This window comes from Sorex fumeus, unplaced genomic scaffold, assembly GCF_029834395.1.
Source record: "Sorex fumeus unplaced genomic scaffold, SorFum_2.1 ptg000018l, whole genome shotgun sequence".
Classification (NCBI taxonomy): domain Eukaryota; kingdom Metazoa; phylum Chordata; class Mammalia; order Eulipotyphla; family Soricidae; genus Sorex; species Sorex fumeus.
Window position 1 is genome coordinate 6,257,732 of NW_026606075.1, and position 25,325 is coordinate 6,283,056.

Below are 25,325 nucleotides of genomic sequence, written 5' to 3' on the forward strand. Positions count from 1 at the left end.
TTCATTTAAAAATATTTTTCCTTTCCTATGCCCCTAAACTCACACTTCCTCTTCTTGTCGCCATTGCCGGAATGATTTCAGAAGATTCTGTGACAAGTTCTCAGAGGCCCATTGTGCAGTAACAAAGGATTCCAGCTGGAGCAGCAGGTTCTCTGCTTGTCTGCTTTCTTGGGTGGAAGACTGCTCTCATCTCTCACTAATGGCAGAGTAGGATAAGCATTGCAAGCTTGCCTAGCACTAGGAACCCAGGCATCATTTCTTCATGTCAGCCAGGCCTATTGGGTGGATATGTGGGCAGGTGTTGATGAACGTTTCTGGAAGAAGTATACATCATCTTGTTTTAAAGGGCATATTATTGTGGGGGATTACTCGGACTAAAATCTAGATGTCAGACCTAGAGTTCTATCTTCTGAATTTTGGTGAAGGGATGTTTTAAGTTAAGCATTTCCCTCCCCTACTAACTTCTATGTTTGTTTTAGTCAAAGGGATCCAGAGAGTCATCATCGACCTTATAGATGAGTTTAAAGATGAATTCCCTACCATTCTAAGAGTATCGCAGAGTAATAAGGTAAGAAGTGATTTCATACCTTTGAAAATAATTGCCACAAGTATATTTTTAATATACCAACTATGTTAAAATTTTGAGATCAGGATTTGAATCTTAGGAAAATATTCATTTCGTCTCAGACTAATTTCAAATAATACTCATTGGGAAGGACTCTATGAAAAGCAGAGATTATGGACAAGGAAGGAGAATGGATAGATGAATTTTAAGGATAATCACCATGTCATTAGAAATCTGGAACTCTTTTATGGGCATAATTACTATATAGCATATTAAGGTTTGTATGATGTTAAATCTGAAAAATCATACAAGCATAATTTGAAGTATGTGCTAAAATATAAATGATGTAAATTATACAAGTATAAAGATAAAAAGTGTATGGGTCTCTGTTTTACTGGTGGAAGGAAATAATGATATCACCTTAAGCACGGTGTACATGTATGTATATTAAAACTCAGATCCTAAAAGGGCTTGACAGATAAAATCTTGAGGGTTAAAGAGAGGATCGATAGAAAATTTTGAAACAATATATTTCCAGGAAAAAAAATAACGACTTTGTTGTGTCAGTCATGGAACCTATCTTACTCAGAAATATACAGCTGTACTCTTTACCATAGCCAGAAACTGGAAGAAACCTGAGTGCCCAAGAACAGATGACTGGTTAAAGAAACTTTGGTACATCTACACAATGTAGTACTATGTAGCTCTTAGAAAAGATGAAGTCATGAAATTTATATACAAGTGGTACAACATGGAAAGTATCATGCTAAGCGAAATGAGTCAGAAAGAGAGGGATAGACATAGAAAGATTGCATTCATCTGGGGGATATAAAGTAACAAAATAGGAGATTAATACCCAAGAATAGCTGAGATCAGCACCAGGAGGATTACTCCATAGTTTAGTGCCAGTCGGGCATTCTAGAGGAAAGGGCAGCTCAGATAGAGAAGGGAACACCAAATAAAGGGTGTTTGGAGGTCCCTCCCAGGAGGGAGGGGAGATGCATGTTGAAAGTGGACTATGGACTGAACATGTTTGCCACTCAATGCCTCTTTTGCAGACCACAACACCCAAAAGGAGAGAGAGAACACAGGGGATTGCCCTGCCACAGAGGCGGGGGGGATGGGGGGATGGGGGTGGGGGGGGACATTATCCATGGTGGTGAAAAATGGGCACTGGTGGAGGGATGGGTATCTGATCATTGTATAATTGAAACCCAAGCACAAAAAATTGTAAATCTACAACTGTACCTCATGGTGTTTCACTAATAAAAAAAAAAAGAAAAAAAAAGAAATATACAGCTGTTAATGAAAAAACATTTCAGGCTTTTTGACTACAGCTAAGAGTTGTGTTGTGAGGTTGTAAAATTACATAGAAGAGTAACAATCTACTACCCAGAAAACAGACTTCTGACAATGCCAAATGTGAACTAAAACCTGTCGGTAAACAAAAAAGCACTCTGCATAGCATAGTAATCACAAAGTCTATAGTTACCCTTAACGATGTGTTCAGACATCTAGTCATATGAGGCGTCGTCAGTGCTTTCCTATTGCCCTGTGCTGGAGAGAGTGAATACAGAGAGGAGCAAACAGGATCCCTTTCGTCTAAACACTCACTCAATGAAAACAGAGTTGTAAGCAGTAACTGCATTGGAATATGATCAGAGCTATATCCAATATTGAAGAATGAGTGGTTCTACCTAGGATGATCAGAAAGGGCTTCACGAATGATGGAAGGTTGATTAACTTGGGTCTAAAAGGGTGAATGGTAGTTTTCGAGATGAAAAAAGAACAAATAAATCAAGTTGATAGGAACAGCAACGAATATTCCAAGAGAAAGAGTATCAGGCCAAAGTAGTACTAAATAGCCGAGTGTGTTCCCGGACTATTAAGTAAATTTGAATGAATAGCATGAAAGAGTTGAGGCAGGAATTAACTGAAGATTGGAAAATGTAGGCACAAGTTACAGTATGGATATCTTTGTATAGCTCATTTGATATCGTTCAGTGGTAAATTACATGCCTTACGTATAAGAGACCTGGGTAAGATCCCTGGTCCTGTCCCACCCCTTCCCCCACCCCCAAGGTAAAATTTTAAAAAATGTATTTTTATTAAAAACACCATGACTTACAAAGTTGTTCGTTATACAGTTGTTTGGGGCATTTGGTGTTCCAACACCACAAGTATGACTTTCCCTCCACCAAAGTCCCTTTAGGTACTTAACGAATTTACTTTGCTTTTACTTGTTCCAACAAAACTTTAAGAAATGACAAATAAAATGATCAGAAAACACATCAGTAAGAGCCAATTTGTGATTGCTATATGATTTTAACCTATGTAAATAAGAAAAATAAAACCCTTCAATACAACATAATAGAATGTTTATTATTGCTACATTCAACTCTGGAATCTAAACTGTATTTCATTAAATTTTATTTTCTATTTGGATCTCATTATGGTAATAATCATGCCTTACCTGATATTAATTAAACGGGTTTTTTACTTTGCTTTTGCTTTTTGGGTTACTCTTCACTCTGCACTCAAGAATTACTCCTGGCAGTGCTCAGGGGACCATAAGGGATGCTGGGAATTAAACCCGGGTCAGCTATCTGCAAGACAAATGCCCTACCTGCTGTGCTATTGCTCCAGCCCCCAACTTTTAAAGAAATTATGTACTAATATATTTTGGAGTTTACATATATTAGGTAAGGCCTACTTGTGTAAATTTCCCCCCACACTTTATGTAAACACTGTGGTTTGCAAACTTTTCACGATGATTTGTTATAGGCATTATTGAGTTTTGTTATAGGCAATATTTGTTATAGGCAATATTTTCCAACACCAATCCCAGCACCATTATCAGCTTCTCTCTACCATTGTCTCCAATTTTCCCAACCACCCTTCAAGCAAAGCTAGATTTTTGTCACCAGGAAGATTTTAACATGGAAATAATGTTCAGTTTGTTTTTATTTAATTTTTTTTTTTAAATTTTGGGGTATGGGGAGTTGGGGGCCCCACCCGACAGTGCTCATGCTTGTGCCTGGCTCAGTTTGTATTTAATGAAGAGTGGTAATGAAGTCTGAATGTGGACTGAGCTCCTGGTAAGATTTTTATGGTAACTACCAGTTAAGAACAAGGATATCAACATTGAGAATGGAAAGGAAGGGCTGGATAGAAAAGATATTTAGCATATTTTGAAGCCAGATTTCTTATTTGGGGGTTTTTGGTGGAGGAAAATGTGCACTGGTGGAAGGATGAGTGTTCGATTACTGAAACTCAAACATGAAAGCTTTGTAACTGTAGGTCAATGTGATTCAATAAATAAATTTTTTAAATAAAAATTTTTTTAAAATTATGGATAATAAATAATTAGGGCTGGAGCGATAGCACAGTGGTAGGGTGATTGCCCTGCACAAGCCAGCCCAGCCGAGCCGGGTTCGATTCCTCCGCCCCTCTCGGAGAGCCCGGCAAGCTACAGAGAGTATTCGATATGCCAAACACAGTAACAAGAAGTCTCAAAATGGAGACGTTACTGGGCCCGCTCGAGCAAAATCGATGCACAGTGGGAGGATAATGAACAGATTACAAAAAAAAGAAGAAAGCAAAATTAAGTAGGACTTAAGAAAGACTGGATTCCTTGGGTAACTGAAAGAATAGTGATCCTATTAACTGAGATAGATTAGATGAAGTAATTTGGAGATGAAGATAATTAATTTTAATTTCCCACAGTTTCATGAGTATGCCACATTTTCTCAAAACCATAGTGTTGAGTTGTAAATTTGATAAAGAGGTTTGAAGTCCAAGAGAAGTTTGTGCTAGATATGTATAATGCTATATATATATAACTATAGTTTCTGCCCCTCTCGGAGAGCCCGGCAAGCTACCGAGAGTATTCGATATGCCGGACACAGTAACAACAAAGTCTCCAATGGAGACGTTACTGGGCCCGCTCGAGCAAATCGACGATCAACGGGAGGGAAGTTTTTTTTTTTTTAAATATTTTATGATTATAAACAAAGTAATTATTAATAAAATTATCTCTTAATTAAATATTGATATAATTATATAAATATATGTGAGCATATATTTTATATAAAAATATACTCATATATTTATATATCTTTCAGTATTATATATCTATATATCTAAATTATTATTATTATTATATATCTAGATACTATATCTAATATATAGATATATTAAAAAGTTGTAGTGCATGATGAGGAATACAATCGAATGATTCAGCACCTCCATGATTGTGCGAGGAATGCCGAGAGAGAGATAACCACAAAAAAACGCCTTTCTTCAAACACTCTTGAACTTATTCGCCAACGTGGCTTGGCACATGCCTCAGACAACTGCAAGCGAACGTCCGAGCTGGCAAAACAATGCAGAGAGGCGATCAAGGATGACCTCAAAGACAGGAGAGCAGCGGTGCTGGTAGACGCAGCAGAAGCCGGGAAAAGCATTCGTAATGCCCGCCTGTCCTTCACCAACTACAAGACCAAGATGACTGCCCTCCGACATCCTGATGGATCTATCACATCTTCCAGAAGGGCAATGGAGAAGATTATTCATGACTTCTATTCGGATCTCTTTAATAGCCACATCCACTTGCCCACATACCAAATTCTGCAGGATGGATATGTCCTTACCAATGTTCTCCCTTTCGAAATTCAACACGCCATCTTGTCGGTAAAAAAACAAAGAGCACCTGACCCAGACAAGGTCAGACCTGAACACCTGAAGAATTTACCATCAATACTCATCAATACACTGGCTCGGCTCTTCACACGCTACCTGCAAGGTATGCAAGGTTCCATCCCAATGGAAAACCAGCAAGACTGTACTACTATACAAGAAGGGAGACAACCACGACATTGGCAACTATCGCCCAATCTGCCTATTGTCTGTCATCTACAAACTGTTCTCTTGAGTCATCCTGAATAGGATTAGCAGAACACTAGATGAAGGACAACCATGTGAACAAGCCGGGTTCCGAAAAGGATTCAGTACCATCGATAATATCCACACGATTACTAAGCTCATTGAGGTTTCTCAGGAGTTCAAGATGCCGCTCTGTCTAACGTTCATTGATTTAAAGAAGGCCTTTGATTCTGTTGAGACGGAAGCGGTCATCAAAGCCCTACCCAATCAGGGCGTTCAAGCCCAATACATCAGGATCCTCTGTGAGCTGTATTGCGGATTCACTACCAGGATCTCACCATTCTACAAAGAAGTAATCATCCATGTCAAGAGAGGGGTTCGGCAGGGTAATACCATTTCACCAAAACTCTTCAGTGCCACCCTCGAGAACATCATGCGACAACTGGAATGGGAAGGAATGGGAGTGATGATAGATGTTCGGCAACTACACCACCTCCGCTTTGCTGATGACGTCGTTCTAATAACACCAAACATCAACCAAGCAGCACAAATGCTGACCGACTTTGACCGTGAGTGTGGAAAGGTCGGACTACATCTGAATCTCAAAAAGACAATGTTCATGAGAAACAGTCTTGTTCCTGATGCTCCATTCACTCTCAACGGAACCACCATCTCCGAATGCAACAGTTATATATACCTAGGTCAAGAAATCAACATGATGAATGACCTGGCACCTGAGTTATGCAGAAGGAAGAGAGCGGATTGGAATGCCTTCAAGAGTGTTGAAGAAATAGCTAAGAGGACAAAGAACCTCCAGCTACGAGCACATCTCTTCGATTCCACTGTTCTTCCTGCATTAACATATGCCTCAGAGACCTGGATCTTATGAAAACAGGATGAGAACGCTATTCGGGTCTCTCAAAGAGGAATCGAAAGAACTATGCTTGGAGTATCATGCTTCACTCAAATGAGAGATAGAATCCGGAGTTCCGATCTCCGTCAACGCTCAAGAATCAGGGATGCTGTCTCATTTGCCAAGGCATCAAAAATCAGATGGGCTGGACACGTAATAAGGTTTACAGATGACCGCTGGACTAGAGCCATTGCTGACTGGATTCCACAGGACGTCAAAAGATCGCGTGGACGCCCACCTACAAGATGTTCAGACTTCTTCGTCAAGACCCTGAATAATCAGTTTGAGGCTCTGCACATTCCTAGAACAAGCAGATGCCATTGGGCTATGCTAGCACGCAACAGGGATGAATGGAGATGTTACTGGCACCCGCTCAAGTAAATCGATGAATAACGGGGTATCAAGTGATCAAATAGTATATGAGACTGTAGTAATATGAAGGCATAGGATAAAATCAACCTGCCTCTAATTTCAGTGTTTAAAGGTTCAGTATCAAAGTAGAGGTAATTTGTAAAGCAAAGGATAGAGGGGAAAAAAGGGATGGAAGGAAGAGTTAGTCATCAGAATCCCAAAAGAAGTCAATGAAGAAATATTTGGAGATTCAAAACTGATTATTGGTGTTCTTAACCAATATTTTCCCTTATGCTATACACTAAAAATGTAAAATATTACCTAAAATTACTTAAATGAATAGCAGGAACTGTGCTTTTCTGTTCCATGGAATGCAATTAGTCCAACCACATTACAAGTGATTTATTTCCCTGGGGTTCACTTTATAACAGAGCAGAGAAAGAAATTCATCACTCCTGTGTGTTTGGGTAATGCTATGATTTTTTCCTACCAAAATGCTTCTTTAAAATTTAAGGGGGGTTTTGGTTTTGGCTTTTGGTTTTAAGGCCATAGTAGGTGGTGCTCAGGCTTATTCCTGGCTCTGTAGTCAGGGATTACTTCTGCCCTACTTGGGACTATCTGAGCTGCCAGGCATTGCAAGTCCTGTACCCTCTGTACTGTCACTCTGGGCCCCTTCTTTGAAATTTTGAAGTTTTTAGATTAATAATTGCTTAAACTTGTCAACTAATCTTCTGATATTTTTTAATTGTACAATGCATTTTGTATATATTATGCATGCCTTCTATGTTTTATTATTTAATTTTTTGAGGTAAAACAATATCTATAATTTTTAAAAATTACTGTTTGGATAAATCTAACATTAAATAATATTTATGGGATTTTGTGTGTCTGTGTATGTGTGTGTATGCCAAGGATCAAATACCAAGACCTCATACATGTGAGGAAAATACTCTTAACAATGAGCTATATCCCCAACTGACACAAATTATTTGTGAACAAGAATTGTTTACTTTGGAAAGAGCTCCTTAAAATAAATGCCAAAAAGCCACCCAGGGGTAAAAATGAAAAAATATATCTCCTTAAGATTGCACTATAGATTCTGAATATTTGTTCTCAGGAAAAATAAAATATTTATATAAATATTTAAGTGTCTGTGCAGTGGGAAAAAAATTATTGGGCACTGACTGATTATATGTGTGGAATCAGGCATGACAGTTACAAGGTACTCTGAAGAGCAGTAACAATAGTGCCCTGGAGAATCAATATATCAGTCACTTTTCAAAGATTTATTTTCCAGAGAAGAGACACCATCCAACAACCACCAAATGTAAAAATGTCCGTCGTATTAGCCAAGATCAACAGAGGAACCTTAATTCAAGGGTTGAGCAGCATATCCAGATCTTCCAAATCAGTGGCCAAACTTCTGAAGCCTCAACTTGCCTGCAGAGTTTCCGAGTTAATGGAATTATCTCGTCGTCTGCTCAGGGAAGTTAATGCACCAAAACAACCCTTATATAATGTCAACGTAAGTGAATATTGCATTCAGACAAAATATGAACCCTATTTTTGAAACTGCAAGATTTAAAATATGAAAATGTAGCACTTTGCTTATCCTCTGTGCTGAATAAAAATAGTTGAGTAAGTTTTTTTTTTTTCTTTTTGGGTCACACCCGGTGATGCTGAGGGCTTATTCCTGGCTCTGCACTCAAAAATTACTCCTGGCAGTGCTGGGGGAAACTTATGGGATGCCAGGGCTGGAATCCAGCTGTCCGCATGCAAGGCAAAGGCCCTCCCTGCTGTACTATCATTACTCTGGTCCCTTTTATTTAACAAAGATTGTATTTGTGTTATTACACTTGATTGTAGCTAAAAGGCCGGGATAGCATAGTGGTAAGGCGTTTGCCTTGCACGTGGCTGACCTGGGCAACCCGGGTTCGATTCCTCCATCCCCCTCGGAGAGGGCTATATCTGGCAAGCTACCGAGAGTATCTCACCTGCACAGCAAAGCCTGGCAACTACCCCTGACATATTCCATATGACAAACACAGTAACAACAAGTCTCACAATGGAGATGTTACTGGGCCTGCTAGAGCAACTTGATGAACAATGGGAGGACAGTGTTACAGTATTTGTGTTAAATACACAAAGGTGTATTTGACAAAGATTGCCTTGCATACAAGATTTGGGGGAGAGAAAAACATTGACTTTTAAGGCTTGTTAAGTTTTTCTAGTGCACGCAGCCGACCAGGGTTCGGTTCCTCCGTCCCTCTCGGAGAGCCGGCAAGCTACCGAGAGTATCCTGCCCGCACAGCAGAGCAAGCAAGCTCCCCGTGGTGTGTTTGATACGCCAAAAACAGTAACAAGTCTCACAATGGAGACGTTACTGGTGCCCGCTCAAGCAAATTGATGAACAACGGGAGGACAGTGCTATAACCCAGTTTATATATAAACATTATTAGGTATATTTAACTATCATATATTTAGTATATTGACTTTTTGGTTGCTTTTAAAATTTTTCCATTGATTCATCATTGATACTACAGAATTCAGGATTTTAGCTTCACACCTCTTCATGTGTGTTACTGACACCACTCCCACCCCCAATGACACCACCATTCTGCCCCTCTGCCTCTTCTACCCATTTCCTCTTCTCTTTCTCTCACGTAACCACCATAGTTTTCACTAAATATAAGAACTCGTTTTGTTGTTTCCTGTCAGTTAATTTGCTTCAGTAATTCATATTTCGTATGAGTGAAGCCATATAATTGTCCTTGATGTCTTTATTTCACTTATTTCAAACACTATTTTGTCCCCAAAGGTATGACTGGATCTTTGTAATGGCAGAATAGTATTCCACTGGTTATATGCTACAGCACATATATATGTATGTGTGTGTATGTACATATATATATATAAATATACACACACATACATATATGTATCGGTTTATTGCTGGACTTTCTTTTATTCCACTGATCTGCGTGACTATAATACAAAATAATAATATAAATAAAATATAACTCTAACAAAAATAGTCACAGACAGGGGAATAATTACTATTACATAATATATAATACTAACAATATCACTATTATTTTTAATTACAATTTGAAGTCAAGAGAGTGTAATGCCTCTATTTTTCTCTTTATTCTCAGAGTTTTTTGGGGATTATTTGGGTTTTATTTTTTTGGTTAATTATAATTTTTAGAGTTTTTTAATAGATTGTCTTGAAAAATAAAACTACTGATATTTTTATAGGGATTGAATTAAATTTACATATTGTTTAGGTGAGATGACCATTTGAATTATGTTTATTTTTCCAACCCATGAGCACAAAATTCTTTTAATTTTTCAATCTTATTTATTTTAGTTTTTACTCCCTTTATTAATCTTACTCCAGAATTTTATCTTTGATTTGATGCAGGTGTAACCCCAGTTACATTCTTTTTTTAAATTGAGATTGTATTCTTAAGTTCCCTTTCTATCAACTAATTATTTGCATATAGAAATGCATTATATTTTGATGTATTGATTTAGTATCTCCTACTTTACTGAATTCATTATATATTTCTTGTAGGGTTTTGTGTGTGTGTGTGTAATCTTTAGGGTTTTCTATATAATATTATCATATCTTCTGGAAATAGTTTTAATTCTTTCCAGCTTGTATTCCTTTCATATCATTTTTTGGTCTAATTGCTCTGGCGAAGACTTCTAAAAACCATATTGAAGACTAGTGGTGAGAAAAGACAGCCTTGTTTAACTCTAGATCTTAAAGTAAATATTTTCCATGTTTAACATTGAATACAATATTTGACTTATATAGACTTTATTTTTTTCAAATAATAAGGGCCACCATGGTGTTAGGGCCCACACATGCTAGTAGTGGCTCTGTATTTGAGCTATCTGCCCAGTCCCCATATATGGGTGCTATTTTGTTTAAGTATGTTCCAACATAAGGTCTCTCTCAATTTACTGAGAAACATGAATGGTTGCTGAATATTGTCAAGGGCTTTTTCAGCGTTTATTGATATGGTCATGTCATTTGTATCTTTCCTTTTATTGATGCGGCGTATTACATTAATTGAGTTGCATATGTTGAACCATTCTTGCATTCCTGATATAAATTCCTCTAAATATTTAAAAATTTTTAGTGTAGAACCGGGAGTAAGCCCTGAGCAAAACCAAGTGTGGCCAAAAAACCAAAAAACAACCCCCCCCCCCAATTTACAAAGGTAAAATTCTTAAGAGTTAAAAAGGTCATGGCAAATTATTTTCTAGACATATTGTTTAATTTGATATACCAAAATATTGTTGAGGGCTTTGCGCTATGTTAATCACTATCACTATCATTATCACCCTGTTGTTCATTGATTTGTTCGAGCGGGCCCAGTAATGTCTCCATTCATCCCTGTGTCTATAATTTTATTTTTTGTGTATACTTTTGTCTGGATATTTGCTTCATAAAATATGTTTGAGAGTGTTAACTCCTCTTCAATTTTATTGAAGAGTATGATCAGGATGTTCAGATGTTTAGTCATTTTTCTTTGAAAATCTTGTGGAACTTGCAGATAAAGCCCTTTGTTCTTAGGGAGACTTTTGGTTACAATTTTTTCTTTGATTTGGAGGTCACTCCAGTAGTGCCCAGGGGTTACTCTTGGCTCTGCACTCAGGGATTGATTATTACTGGAAGTGCTAAGGGGACCATATGGGGTTTGGGGATTAAACCCAGGCTGACAGCACACAAGACAAATGCCCCACACACTGTACTATTGCTCCGGCCCCTATATTTAAACATTTTTTTTCTGTACTTGTTTATAGTCTATTTAAGTTTTTTATTTCTTCTGGCTCAGTATGGGAAGGCTTTGTTACTAAAAAAAATGTGTTCATTTCTTCTAGGTTGTCCAGTTTCACGTAACTATTCATAGTCGTCTCATGATACTTTATATAGCTATAATATCAGTTATAACTTTATCCCTTTTCTCTCTAGCTTTCTCTCTGTCTCTCTCTGTCTCTGTCTCTGTCTCTGTCTCTGTCTCTGTCTCTGTCTCTCTCTCTCTCTCTCACACACACACACACACACACACACACACGCGGTCTAGCAAGGAGGTTATCAATTTTATTTATCCCTTCAGAGAACCAACTCTTGGTTTCATTGATTTTTGCACTGTATTTTGTTTTACAGTTATTTTATTCCTACTATGTTTTTCTTTCTGTTGACTTTTGACTTCATTCTCCTTTTCTAGTTCCTTCATATTTAAAATTAAATTGTTTACATAAGATTTTCTTGTTTGATGTAATGTGGTGAATGAAAGATTTTCAATAATATAATTATGTCATTTTAATACTGCTTTTTCTGTGTGCCATAAAGACAGAAAACTCACCAGTCTGTTTTCATTATTATTTAGGTAATTTTAAAATTTCTCCTTTAATTTTTTTCCTCATTGATACAAGAATTAATTCAGAAGTACATGACAGTCTTTTTGATTTTGTTGTTGATTTCTCATATAATAACATTCAGGAAAGTTGCTTGGTATTAGTTTAATATTCACATATTTATTAAAGCTTTTTTTGTGTTCCAACCAACATGTGGTCTATCCTTGAGAAAATTACATAAGCACTTGAGGAGGTGATTTCATTTCTTTTAAAATTGAAATTGCTAAGTAATAAGCCATCTCTTTAGAAGTTTCACTTAATTCCATTAATTCTTTATTAACATTTTTTTTGTCTGGATGATGTTGGTATATGTGTGTGTTGAGATTCCTTATAACCATGTTACTGTCAGTGTAGCCCATGAAGAGTGTTAATAATTTGAGAGCCCGCCTCCTGGGTCATATATATTGGTGAACAATTTATCTTATTGCTGGATTGACCCTTTGATCAATATACACTACCCATCTTTATCTCTTAATATCTATTTTACGTTGAAAGTCTCTTTAGTCTTTTTACCATATATGAGAATAGTAATTTTTCCATCTTTTTTTTTTCTCATTACTGGCTATGAACACCTTCTCTAGCCTTTCACTATTAGCTTGCATTAGACCTTATGCTTTAGTGAGATAATTATCGGCATAGAATATAAAATAGGTGTAGATGGATCCTGAAATTTGCAGGAGGAGTTCATGTTTTCAAGGAATAACCCTTGAGCTCCATGCTTAGGGATCACTCCTGGCTATTCAGGGGACTCTGTGCTGTGGGGATTAATCCAGGGCCTCACTTATGCAAAGTGTGGGCTTCAGCCTTTTTGAGCCATTTCCCCAGCCTCAGATCCTGCTCTTTTTATCCACCTAATCATTCTGTGTCTTTTTATCATAGAGTATAGACTATTTGTGTTTCGAGTGCTTATTGACGTATTGTGCACATTAACTTATTATTTTATCTTTGGTTTTGTTTATATTTTTGTTTTCTATTTTTCTCATGTATTTGTGATTTTTTTTTCTTTTTGGGTTATACTGGGCGATGCTCAGGGAGTGACTCCTAGCTCTGCATTCAGGAGTTACTCTGTGATTTTTTTTTCTTTTTGGGTTATACTGGGCGATGCTCAGGGAGTGACTCCTAGCTCTGCATTCAGGAGTTACTCCTGGCAGTACTCAGAGGACCATATGGGATGCGGAGGATCAAAACCTGGTCAGCTGTGTGCAAGGCAAGAGCCCTACCCATTGTACTATCACTCTGGCCCCATTTATTTTTAATGTGAATGATTTATCTTGGTATTCCTCTCTACCCCAACCCCTATTTTTCCTTATAAATGTGTTTGCTTGAATTTTCTGTTTTGTAGTTAACATTAGGGATCAGGGTTATATCATACATCTATATCTAAAAAGGGAATTTTTTTCTGCTATCAGCTTATCATTTTTCTGTAACAGTTCTGTCCTTTCCTCCTCCCCCTTTTTTCTTTTCATTGTTGTCTCCAATTATTGTTTTGGTGTTTGTTCTATTTTATTGTTTCTTCTCTTACTCAAGATTCTATCATGTTTTGTTTTTTATTTTTATGTAGAACTCCTTTCAACATTCCCTATAGAGCAGGTCGATTGTTGGTTTTAGCTGGACAGCTTTCCCAAGTAAAGTAGTTTTATCTGGCTGGTAAGTTTTTGATTTTCAGTAGTATAACAGACTCTCTTTAAACCTGTAGATTTATTTTCCTGAGAAGCCTGATGAAAACTCGGTATAGATGCCCGTACGTGTTACTTTTTCTCTTTTTCTCTGTAAGTCTTTGATGTTTTCTTCATTAAGGTAAAAGGTAAAGTTTTCTTCATTATTGACTTATAATTTAGTGACAGTATATCTTGGTGTAGATTGTTTCTGATGAAAATATTGAGTTTTCTCTCAGGTTCCTGAGTATCTATGGTTAGTTCTACCCTTAAGTTTGGGAACTTCCCAGCCATTATTTTTTTGAATATTACTTCCACCCTCTTCTCTCTACCTTCTGTCTCTTCTGTAACCTGATGTTTAACTTTCTAATGTATATAAAGCTTTTTGTAGACTTCCATTTCCCTCCTTCAGTCTTAATTCTTCTATATGAAACACTCAATTTGCTCGAGCGGGCCCAGTAACATCTCCATTTTGAGACTTGTAACAACAAGTCTTGTATCAAATATACGTCACGGGTAGCTTGCCAGGCTTTGCTGTGTGGGCAAGATACTTTCAGTAACTTGCCCGACTCTCTGAGAGGGGCAGAGGAATCGAACCCGGCTTGGCTGGGCTGGCTGCGCGCAAGGCAAACGCCCTACTTTATATTTAATTTCTAACATTTCTCTGCATTAACTACTTGTTATGCTTTCCATATTAGAATAAATTTTCTTTTGACTCTTCATACTCAGAATCTTTAGAAATTTTGAAATTTTTAGATATTTTCAGTGTCCTTGGTTAAGTAGTCCTTGTGCTCGTGTAGCAATTTCCTGATATCTTAGACGTTCTTTATTCATTGAGACTTTCTACGTTCATTAAGTTTTGTTATGTTACTTTTTCTTCATTCATCCTCCAAATCTGTGTCCTTGTTTGCCCTCTGGAAACCTGTTTTCTTTAAAGAATTTCATATTAATTTCTACAGCATTTGCTTGCAGAATTTTTGTGCTTATGCACCTGGGTTAGCTTCTTTAAAAAATTCCTTAGGTGGCTCTGTGGCTTTAGTGTTGGAATTTTCCTTTGGTGTAGCTAGGAGCAGATGGGGTGACAATGACAATGAGATCAGGAACTGCACTGATTCCAGAGTTGCTCCATGGGGTTCACAGGCAGACAGAGGGATAAATCCATGCCTGTCCTTGGTCTCAGTGACATCTCTAGTCCCCTAGTCCTACCCTTAGCAGCTGCACAATCTCTGCCTCTGTATAGTCCCTAGTGGAGCAGGATGACACAGAACCTGTCTGGCTGCTACTAGTCTGAAACTCCAAGGCTCAGTTCTGTTTTCTGTGCCAGAGTACAGAAGGCCAGAAGCAAGCCTGTACCTCCAATGAAAGCTATTTCAATTTCTAGTTGCCTGAGAACATCATTCAATGAATTCTCCCTGATAACACCTGGTGACTGAGACTATTTTTAGATTAATCTGTGAATGCTATATTCTCTCAACTTGTTCTTATATTTTAAATAATCAGAAATACAGATGAGGGGCTGGAGCGATAGGCCGACCGGGGTTCGATTCCCAGCATCCCATGTGGTCCTCTGAGCACCGCCAGAAGTGATTCCTGAGTGCAGAGCCAGAAATAACCTCTGAGCATCGCCGGGAGTGACCAAAAAAAGAAAAAAAATATATAGATGAATGGCATAATCTGAAGTTCCCATTAAAACATCTCTCTGGATCTTAGCATTTTGCCTACTTTTATTCTCTGTATATTAGGCCCTTACATTTTATAGAAGTTAATATAAAAATTTTCCCTCTCTGACAATTTCTGTATCTTTCATGAAACCATACTGAAAGACTAGTCTGTTTTGTTATTCAGAATCTTTTTGCTCCCCCTCTGAAATCTGGGAAGGAAATGAGACTTTTGTAGCATTTAAAAACCAGTTGTCCAAAGTTATGCTTTCTCTCTCTCTTTCTCTCTCTCGCTCTCTCTCTCTCTCTTTCACACATGGCACAAGATCATTGAATCTAGCACACTCTTTGTTATTCACAACAAAAACAGCAACTGCTGTGTCAGTAGCTGGTGCCTCAGGTCCCATAGAGTCCCGTGATGTGCCAGACGGGCTGTGTCCTGACTGGGATCTGGAGACTCAGCTTTTTGTAAGGTTTCTGGTGCACTTGCTTACTGGAGTGACAGAAAAAACAGAATGAAAGAGGCTGAGAGAGACAGAGACACAGAGAGATAAAAGACAGAGACAGAGATAGAAACCAAGAGATACAAGATCAGGAGAGACAGAAAGAGACACAGAGTCCTTGAGAAACAGAGAAACAGAGAGAGAAGCATTATTACGCTGGAATACTGGACTCGGAGTCTCTGAAGGGGGAAGGAGGGAACTTCATCCTCATGCACTGCCATATTTGAGGCCCATCTCTAGAGGGTCTAGAGGGGCACTTGTCTAGCTCCCCAGCCGTGCTGGATGCTCACCATGCCTCTTGCTTATTAATCCATATGCAAATAAGAGTCCTGTGTGTATGGAGAACTGTCTTCCAAAAATATTCAGTGGCCAATGCCTCTTTTGCAGACCACAACACCCAAAAGGAGAGAGAGAACACAGGGGATTGCCCTGCCACAGAGACAGGGGGGATGGGGGGATGGGGGTGGGAGGGATATTATCCATGGTGGTGGAAAATGGGCACTGGTGGAGGGATGGGTATCTGATCATTGTATAATTGAAACCCAAGCACAAAAAATTGTAAATCTACAACTGTAAAAAAAAATAAAATAAAGGGGGAAAAAATATTCAGTGGCAGAAAAGCAGTCTATTTTTCCATTTGATTTGGAATGAGAATAAAATACACTGTTTGTCCTTCTTCCCATAACATTAAGATTCGCTGGGAAGCACTGAGTTGACTTGTCATCACTCATTCCAGGAATCTGGGATGGAAGAAACAGGTTGGGGATTAAGACCTGGTGCTCCCTATTGTTAAAATAAAAACACATAGAGAAGAGTAAAAAAAAAAAAAAGATCTGGTGCTGACTGGCCTTAGCTTCTGACATCAACACAAAAGCAGTCGTGAAATCTCTTCTCCTTTGCTCTCCTAATGGCTTTAGTTTTCAAAGCTCTTACCAGTGAGATATTTAAACATTTAAAATGTTTTCAGAAACCGTACCCAGAGTCATAATGGTAGTAATATTTGTCACATTACCTTCAGGTATCTCCTCTCTAAAAAGAAAGACAGGTGGTGCCGGAGACATAGTGTGGGAAGGGGGCTTGCTTGTCCACTGCCAACCCAGGTTTTGATCCGTGGCATTTCTTCTGGTCTCCCAAATCCCACCAGGAATGATCCCTGAGCAGAGTCAGGAGTAAGCCCTTAGCTTGGCCAGGTGGGGTCCAAGAACTAACAAACAAAAGAAGAACAAGGAATCATGGCCTAATCCATTTCCTTTTCTTCCCTCCAGCGGTCATTCGCCATAATTTGATGCCAGAATTTTCCTTTTTTTTTTTTTTTATTTTGGTCCACACCTGGTGGTACATAGCACTTATTTCTGGCTCTACGCTCAGGAACCATTACTGGTGGTGTTCAGGCAACCATAAGGGATTCTGGGAATTGAACCCAGCTCAACCCTATGTAAGACAAGCACCCAGCCCCCCCCCCCCCCCACATACTCTGTCCCAATGCCAGAATTTTCATGCATACTTTTATATTTTCATTATAAGTTTACTTTTATTAAGTCATGTGCATTTTAAACATATAATATGATAGTATACTGTACTTATCCTTATGAAACTTCCCCTTTCATTCAATTATTATTGATACATGAGGCTATGATTTGTTATTTGAACTTCTGTGTGGTGTTATATTATAAGAAAAAATAATTCGCATTTTATCTGTGACTGGAAAGAAGAACTATTTTCTTTCAAATGTGTGAGCTCTCTTGTACATTTCTCTGTGTGCCTGAGACATTTCCCAGTACACATCAAGGCCAGGGCTTGCTGGCCATGAGAGATGCATACCTGGAGTTCTGTTTGCTCTTGTCAGACTCCTCAGAACAATTTCATTTTCTTGGGAATTACTGTGCTGCCTGAATATGGAAAATTCTTACCTGTTATTTCTTCAAGTGTCACCTCTTTATTATTTTTTTCCAGTCTGTTTTCTTGTTATACATACCTTGATGTACTACCCAAAGACAGTAGAAATGAGGGCCCAAAATTCCAATCCATGGTAGGAAGCTTGCCACACAAATGGGGCGGGGGGAGGGTGGCGGGGAGAGGGTAGTGTGGTTAAGACAGAGAAGGAACCATTATATCAATGAGACCTGGAAATGGTCACTCTGGACAAAGTAATCATGATACCCTTTCATTACAATATTAAAAACCATAATGCCCAGAAAAAAAGAGAGGGGAGAGGGGAGGGGAAGGGAGAGAGAGAGAGAGAGAGAGAGAGAGAGAGAGAGAGAGAGAGAGAGAGAGAGAGAGATCAGACTCCAACCTCAGATTCCCGTGGTCGGTGCGTTTGGCACTGAGCCAACCCTAGACCCTTCCTTAATCTTTCTGATGCATCGTGAATCATTTTCTCCAATCTGTTTTCTCATCAACCAGTTATTTCCATCTGTACATAATATGCTCTTTACTGAACTCTACGTATTTTAAAATTTCAGACAAACTATTTACCACTCCTGGAAAGTTTGGTGTGCACCCCCTCCCCACACACACATCCCTAAGAGGGGTCTATCATTCTGCATTCTGGTGTTTTTCATCCCCCACTCCCACCCTCACCCTTCCTCCCAACTTCTACGTTCCCCAAGCTTGAGTTTTTTTTTTTTCGTTTGTTGGTTTATTTTTTCAGATTTGTTTCTTTAAAAATGAAAGACAAACTCTTTAGTCATTTTGAACGCATATATTTAGAGTTTTTTTGAAAGTGATTTTTAAATATATTTATAGAATTCCACCTTTCTCTTTTGAACTAGAATGTCTCGTTTTTAGTAGATCATTTCCTTTCTTATTTGGGTGGGGAGGGTTGAACAGAAAGCTGCTACTCAAGGGGGATTTTTAAAAATAAACATCTTTATGTTAGTTCATTGTTCAACGTGGATATTTCTGCACTACACTTGTAGGGAAAATCCAGGCCCCTTTTATGTGGTGCCAGTGTAGGGCTTGGTTTCTCCAGAGGGAATTCCAGTCCCACGTGAAACTCACTTCTTGCCTTTTACTGGACCCAGTGTGCCGTCCTTCTTTCCCTCCCTCCCTCCCTCCCTCCCTTCCCTCCTTCCTTCCTTCCCTTCCTTCTCTCCTTTCAGTCTTAGGAGAACAGAGGACTCCTTCCTTCCTTCCTTCCTCCCTCCCTCCCTCCCTCCCTCCCTCCCTCTTCCTTCCTTCCTTCCTTCCTTCCTTCCTTCCTTCCTTCCTTCCTTCCTCCCTCCCTCCCTCCCTCCCTTCCTCCCTTCCTTCCTCCCTTCCTTCATTCTTCATTTGGTATAAATTCACTCTGATTAAATTTGGAGCTTAATGTTATATAAAATTTCTAGGGTTTTGTATGTAAGTAGACTCAACACTAGTTCCCCTGCCCTAATCCTATACCAAATGTCCCTCAAGTTTACTACATTTTGTATCTTTTGGGGATCACACCCAGTGATGCTCAGGGTTCTGTGCTCAGGGATCACTCCTGGTGGGACTCAGGGGACCATGTATATTGCTGGTGATCAAAACAGTGTCAGGTGCACGCAAGGCAAATGCCTTATCTCCAGCACACTCTCTATGGTTCAAGTTTACTTCTTAAGGTAAAGGTAAAGGTAAAGGCCCTCCCGTTGATCGTCGATTTGCTCGAGCGGGCCCAGTAACGTCTCCATTGGAGACTTTGTTGTTACTGTGTCTGGCATATCGAATACTCTCGGTAGCTTGCCGGGCTCTCGGAGAGGGGCGGAGGAATCGAACTCGGGTTGGCGTGTAAGCCCTACCGGCTGTGCTATCGCTCCAGCCCTGTTTACTTCTTAATAACTTTTAATATAGTATGGCTATGTTTGGAAGCAAGTGAAGAATAAATTTTTTTTATTTATTTATTGAATCACTGTGGGAAAGGTTACAAAGCTTTCAGGTTTATGTCTCAGTCATGCAAATATCAAACACATTTCCCTTTACCAATACTTATTTTTTACCATGAAGAACCCCAATAAAACCCCACCCCCCACCCCTCCCCGTCCCTGTGAGGCAGATGAATTCTAGTTAACACTCTATTTGCTTTGATTAGATTCATTGTTTCAATAAAAGATTCACCACTATTATTTAGAGTTTACCCCCCCCCCCAAATCAGACATGTTGAAAAAGCATTGTGAAGTGATTTGCTTTCTACGGCTGGGTTCAAGAATTAAATGTTGGTTTTGGATTTCTGCTCTTTTACCTATTGACCCTGGAAGTATTTCTACTGAAAGTCAGATAGTTAAGAAATTGGTTTCTGTGTTCTGGAGTCCTGGCCGTGCTGGAGAGCCGCTCGCGGGGGGCAACCGGTGGCCTCGGTAGGGCGTGAAGGGCGGAGCGAAACGCCCCCCTTCCCATGAGGTTTTAGTCGCCCCCACACTCCCGGCTCATACCTGCTGTCCACAAGGCTCCCATGTGGCCGCCATCTTTCTTTCCAGAGAGGAGAGGGCGAATGGGGCAACACCCTTTCCCCTCCGGCAGACTTGATGGGCTGGATCAACGCATAGTCCGTTCACTTTTCTGCTCCAAGCTGCTGGGTTCTGCATTAAGTCCTTGTGCTTCTGGGGCCGTGGCCGTGCTGGAGAGCCGCTCGCGGGGGGCAACTGGTGACCTCGGTAGGGCGTGAAGGACGGACCAGAACGCCCCCCTTCCCATGAGGTTTTAGTCGCCCCCACACCCCCGGCTCATACCTGCTGTCCACAAGCTCCCATGTGGCCGCCATCTTTCTTTCCAGAGGGAGGAGGGCGGAAGGGAGCAACACCCTTTCCCCTCTGGGCAGAAATGATTGCCTGGATTAACGCATAGTCCTTAAGTGAAGAATAATTTTAATTGTTCATTCATTCAATGAATATTTATTGAAAAGCTGACATAGAAAACTACCATTTAATTATAAGTGATTCATAAGTGTTCTCCCCTTGCCTTTTGGACTGTGGAGAATGATTGGCAAGAGAACAATGGCAGTCGAGTGTAGTAAGCACAAGATCAAAGTGTGTAGGGGCAATGTGAAGGCATCAGAAAGGGACACGGGGTTCCAGAGTGTTGGCATAAGTTTGAGGGACAACACTGAATCCCAGAACAGTAAGAGGAAGAAATTTTCAGATGAAGAAACAGGAGATCTCAGACCAGGAACAGAACAATGTCTACTGAGATGTGGAGGCAAGAGAGAGCCTTTCTTACTTAGGGAATATTTGTCGCTCCACGTGGCTGGAATGAGACTAGTGGGAACAGTTTCAGAACAGGCTTCAAAAGCTAATATCCAGTACCAAGAACTACCAAGAGCTAATGCACAGTACCAAGTGGCCAATCAGAATTGCCGAGTAGGACAGGAACAATAGTCCAGCCAGTAGGGTTCCTGCCTCTTTTGCAGCCAACCCATGTTTGATCTCCAGTACCATATATGGTCCCTAAGGTGTTGGGTATCAACCCTAACTGTTTTAGCCTTCACCAGTGAATTACCCCTTTCCTCCTCCTAGAGAAGCTTATCATGCCCTTGCTAACATCCCTAATTTGGTTAAAGTCTATCTTCAACCTTTCCTTTATGTTGGATATTGACCCTCAGTGCTTTAGGCATCATCAGTGAATAGCCCTCTGAGAAGTTTGACAGGCTCTTGCTAGCATCCCTAACTTAGTTAAAGTTTATCTTTAACCTTTCCCTTGTCTTTTACCTCTCATTGTCACAGTTCCCCAAGTCAGTCTTGATTACTTGTAAGCCAAAACTTTCTGGTAATTCTGAATTTGTATTTATACTGCTTTGTATTTGAAATGCTGTATATTTGTACCCGCTTTTCTATTTCCCCTATAACCTTTTTATATTTTACTACAGAGCAATGGGCTGGAGCGATAGCACAGCGGTAGGGCGTTTGCCTTGCACGCAGCCAACATGGCTGACCCGAGTTCGATTCCTCCGCCCCTCTCGGAGAGTCCGGCAAGCTACCGAGAGTATCTCGCCAGCAGGGCAGAGCCTGGCAAGCTCCCTGTGACGTATTCGATATGCCAGACACAGTAACAACAAAGCCTCCAATGGAGACGTTACTGGGCCCGCTCGAGCAAATCGATGATCAATGGGAGGGCCTTTACTTACTACAGAACAATGTTCTTTGATTAAACACAGAAAGACCATTCATCCTATGCTCCTAATATTTGGGAGTTGATTGACTCTGAAATATATCTGCTCTGGGCATAATTACTTGGTTATAATTACTTGACTCAGGTTTCAGTTGCTGTAGTTCCTAACACCCCAAAAGGGAGGACTCACCGTGGGACTGGGATGGACCCCAGGGTGAGTGGCAAAGCTACCCGGCATCGAAATAGAACATTAAAGAAAACATAAATGCATGGTCTTGATGCAAACTGTTACAACTTAAGAGTCAGAACCCCCATGGGAAGGACAAGCTGAACTGGTCTGAAGGCTTAGTCTGAGATTTACGGCAAAGGTCTTGCTTGCTCTCGGCCCAGAGAACTAAGTGTTGGGGTCTTTGTCTCTTACTGTGTTTATCTAAACAACTGCAAAGATTGGTAACTAATACAACTAGAGGGAAAGGTAAAAGCTATGCAGATGTCCCTGGGAGACACAGTGTCTTCTAGAGTTGATCTCCCCAACAGAATTTCCTCTGCCAAGTGTTTATCTATGTAAATGACCAATCACACCTAGGTCCTTACTTCAACCCCCCTTCAGATGTTCTATGAGTATGCTAGTGACTCTGCATTGAACGGGCTATTTTCACCATCAGACTGTGGTCCCCTGTCTCCCCATCTCTCTGTCTCTCTGTTGGGGAGCCCTGGGGATGTGGGGAGGCAGCTCTGGGCCACCGAACACACATACACGTTGCAGCAGCAACTCCTCCACTACCCGTCGTGATTTACTTTGTGAACTTACAGTCGCTCAAACCCCACCAAGAGTGACCCCCGAGTATAGAGCTAGGACTAAGCTCTGAGCACCCCTAAATGTGCCCTCCCTCCCCCCAAAAAAACTGCCAGGTAGAAGAAACTAAGTTGCAGCGAGGAAAAAAAGAGAATGTCTAATACCCACAGACTCTGTGGCAACCAATATGGAAGTATGAGTGAAGGCAATGACCTGGCCAATGAAAGGAACAGAGCAGGGTACGAGGTATGATGTTGGGTGGGGACGGAAGACAGGGGAGTTGCATGGTACTAGAGTGCTGAGATCTGTCGGCATGGAGCAGCTGCGCTCCTGGACTGCGCCTTTCCAAACGGACAACATGCTTTTGCCGAGTGGGATTCAGCCTGCCTTCATCCAACATCATCAGGCTGCCTGTCAGCCAATGTGCAGATGTGAAAGGGGGGAGCTGTCAGGGACGTGCTCCATGGATGCCAGGAGGATATCACTGGGGAGACTTGGCCCTAGGAAAGTGAGCGGCCTGCTTAGTCATCGGAAGGCAAGTGTCGAAGATCTTCATGTGCTGTGTTTCATCACTGCTCTGATTATGATGAAGAATGGAAAGAGGCATCGTTATCTAGAGCCTTATATTATTGTATCACTGTATCATTCTCATTCCATTGTTCATCGATTTACTTCTGCAGAAGCCAGTAACATCTCCATTCATCCCAGTCCTGAGATTTTAGCAGGCTCTCTGTACTCGTCTTTCCCAACGCTGCTGTATTGGAGGGTCTTTCAGGGTCAGGGGAATGAGATTCATTATTGTTACTGTTTTAGGCATATCGAATATGCCATGGGTAGCTTGCCAGGCTCTGCAGTGCGGTCAGGATACTCTACTCTTGATAGCTTGCTGGGCTCTCTGAGAGGTATACATATATATATATATATATGTATATATATATATTTCCCTCTCTGATTTGTTGCCTACTGTCTGAACCCCATCAAATATTCAAATATGGTGTAGTAATTATGAAAAATGGGTAGGGAGTGTCTTATGATGTGTCCAGGAATATGTTCACTCATATGTGAGTCTCGGTCCGAGCGTGTGGAAAGCGGCCTGGAGCATGGCAGGGCAGTGGTTGGGTAGTGGAGGTCAGCTGCCGGGGCTGGGTCCCTTGGGGAGGGAAGTGCTCTCTCCCTCCCCCCATCTGGGGCACCCTGAGAGAAAACAGCCTGGTGCAGAGTCCAGTGGCATGGATATGGGGGCCTCGTTTTATGCTCCCTTCCGGGAGAAGCAGCCGTGAGTTCTGGAGGGTGGCTGATGAGGAGATTACATATTTCTAGCAAGATTCTTCAGCTATTCTGTATCTATGATCACCCATTTCAAAAACATAGATAGAAGCAGATTCATTAGACACACTGGACTATGGCAGTTTCAGTTCTCTGACGTGATCTGAACGAAGCGTAAAAGAATGGGCTTCTCTTGGGAGTTAGGGAATGTGCTATGTACACAGGAGTTAACATTCTAGCCAGCCTTTCTGATTGGATGCCTAGCTGTAGTGCATGTCCTGTATATCTTAACGCATTGAGATATTGTGCCAAGCACAAGTATATTGAAGACCCAACTGATGTAAGGGACCTAAGTAGATTTCAATGATTTTGCTGTGAACAGGGATATCTGGGTTCAGGCCCTTCCAATTGGCCATCTTATTAAAAGAGTCGTCCTTGGGCTGAAGAGAGTGAGTACAGGGGTTAAAGGCACGTGCATAAAGCTGATCTAGTTAGAATCCACGGCAATCTCTTATGGTCCCCTAAGTACTGCCAGGCGTGATCCAAGAGAACAGAACCAAAAAATGGCCCTTAAGCACCATGGAAGGTGTGGTGAAAATTAGAGGTGGGGAGTTGAGAGGGAGAAAGGACAAGAGTGAGGGAGTGAGAGAGTGGGAGGGAAAGAAAGGGAGAGAGGGGAAGAAGGAGAGAGGGAAAGTGGGAGAGAGGAAGACGAGAGAGGGGGAGAGAGGGTGGGACGAGAGACCTTCTTTGCACCTATCCTAAGTCTAGTGCTGCTTATATTCTAGTTCAGCACTGCTGGGACTACAGTGATATATTGCAAGCTTTATAAACAAGGGGCCTGAGGAATGAAAAACGTTTGTGCTGGGCATTCTAGCATCCCCAGCAGCAGGATTTACAGAATGGTGAGCCTCTAAGCTGCCCCGGGCGGGCGGCAGTGACCTAGATAATCAGCTTCGTGCTGACTTCAGCCAAGATGCATCAAGCCCCAGACAGAGTTGTTGACTTTGGCAGGCAGAGCAGGGGACCTAGAGTTCTTCTGTGACAGGATCCTCCTTATAATGGCCTGAGAGAGGACTGTTTGTACTTTATATGTGTACTGTTGGAGTGCTAGAGGCAAAACATGGGCAAGAATGAAGAAAAGATTCACCTTTGAAACGCCTGTGCCATTAGGCAGAGCGCTGCAAACTTGTGTTCCTTATTTCAGGATCAAGGTCTGGGACTGAAACGAATTTTCT

At 40.6% G+C, this 25,325-nt stretch overlaps 1 protein-coding gene across 1 annotated transcript in view; it reads left to right on the forward strand.

The window, feature by feature from the left end:
- Positions 1-262: 262 nt before the first annotated feature.
- The window catches only part of SPATA9 (spermatogenesis associated 9), a 30,742-nt gene continuing 5,679 nt past the window's right edge, over positions 263-25,325 (forward strand). The window contains exons 1-3 of the mRNA XM_056112555.1: positions 263-323; positions 480-568; positions 8,011-8,238. Of these exons, the coding sequence (XP_055968530.1) occupies positions 263-323; positions 480-568; positions 8,011-8,238 (378 nt within the window). The remainder of the gene's footprint in view (positions 324-479; positions 569-8,010; positions 8,239-25,325) is intronic.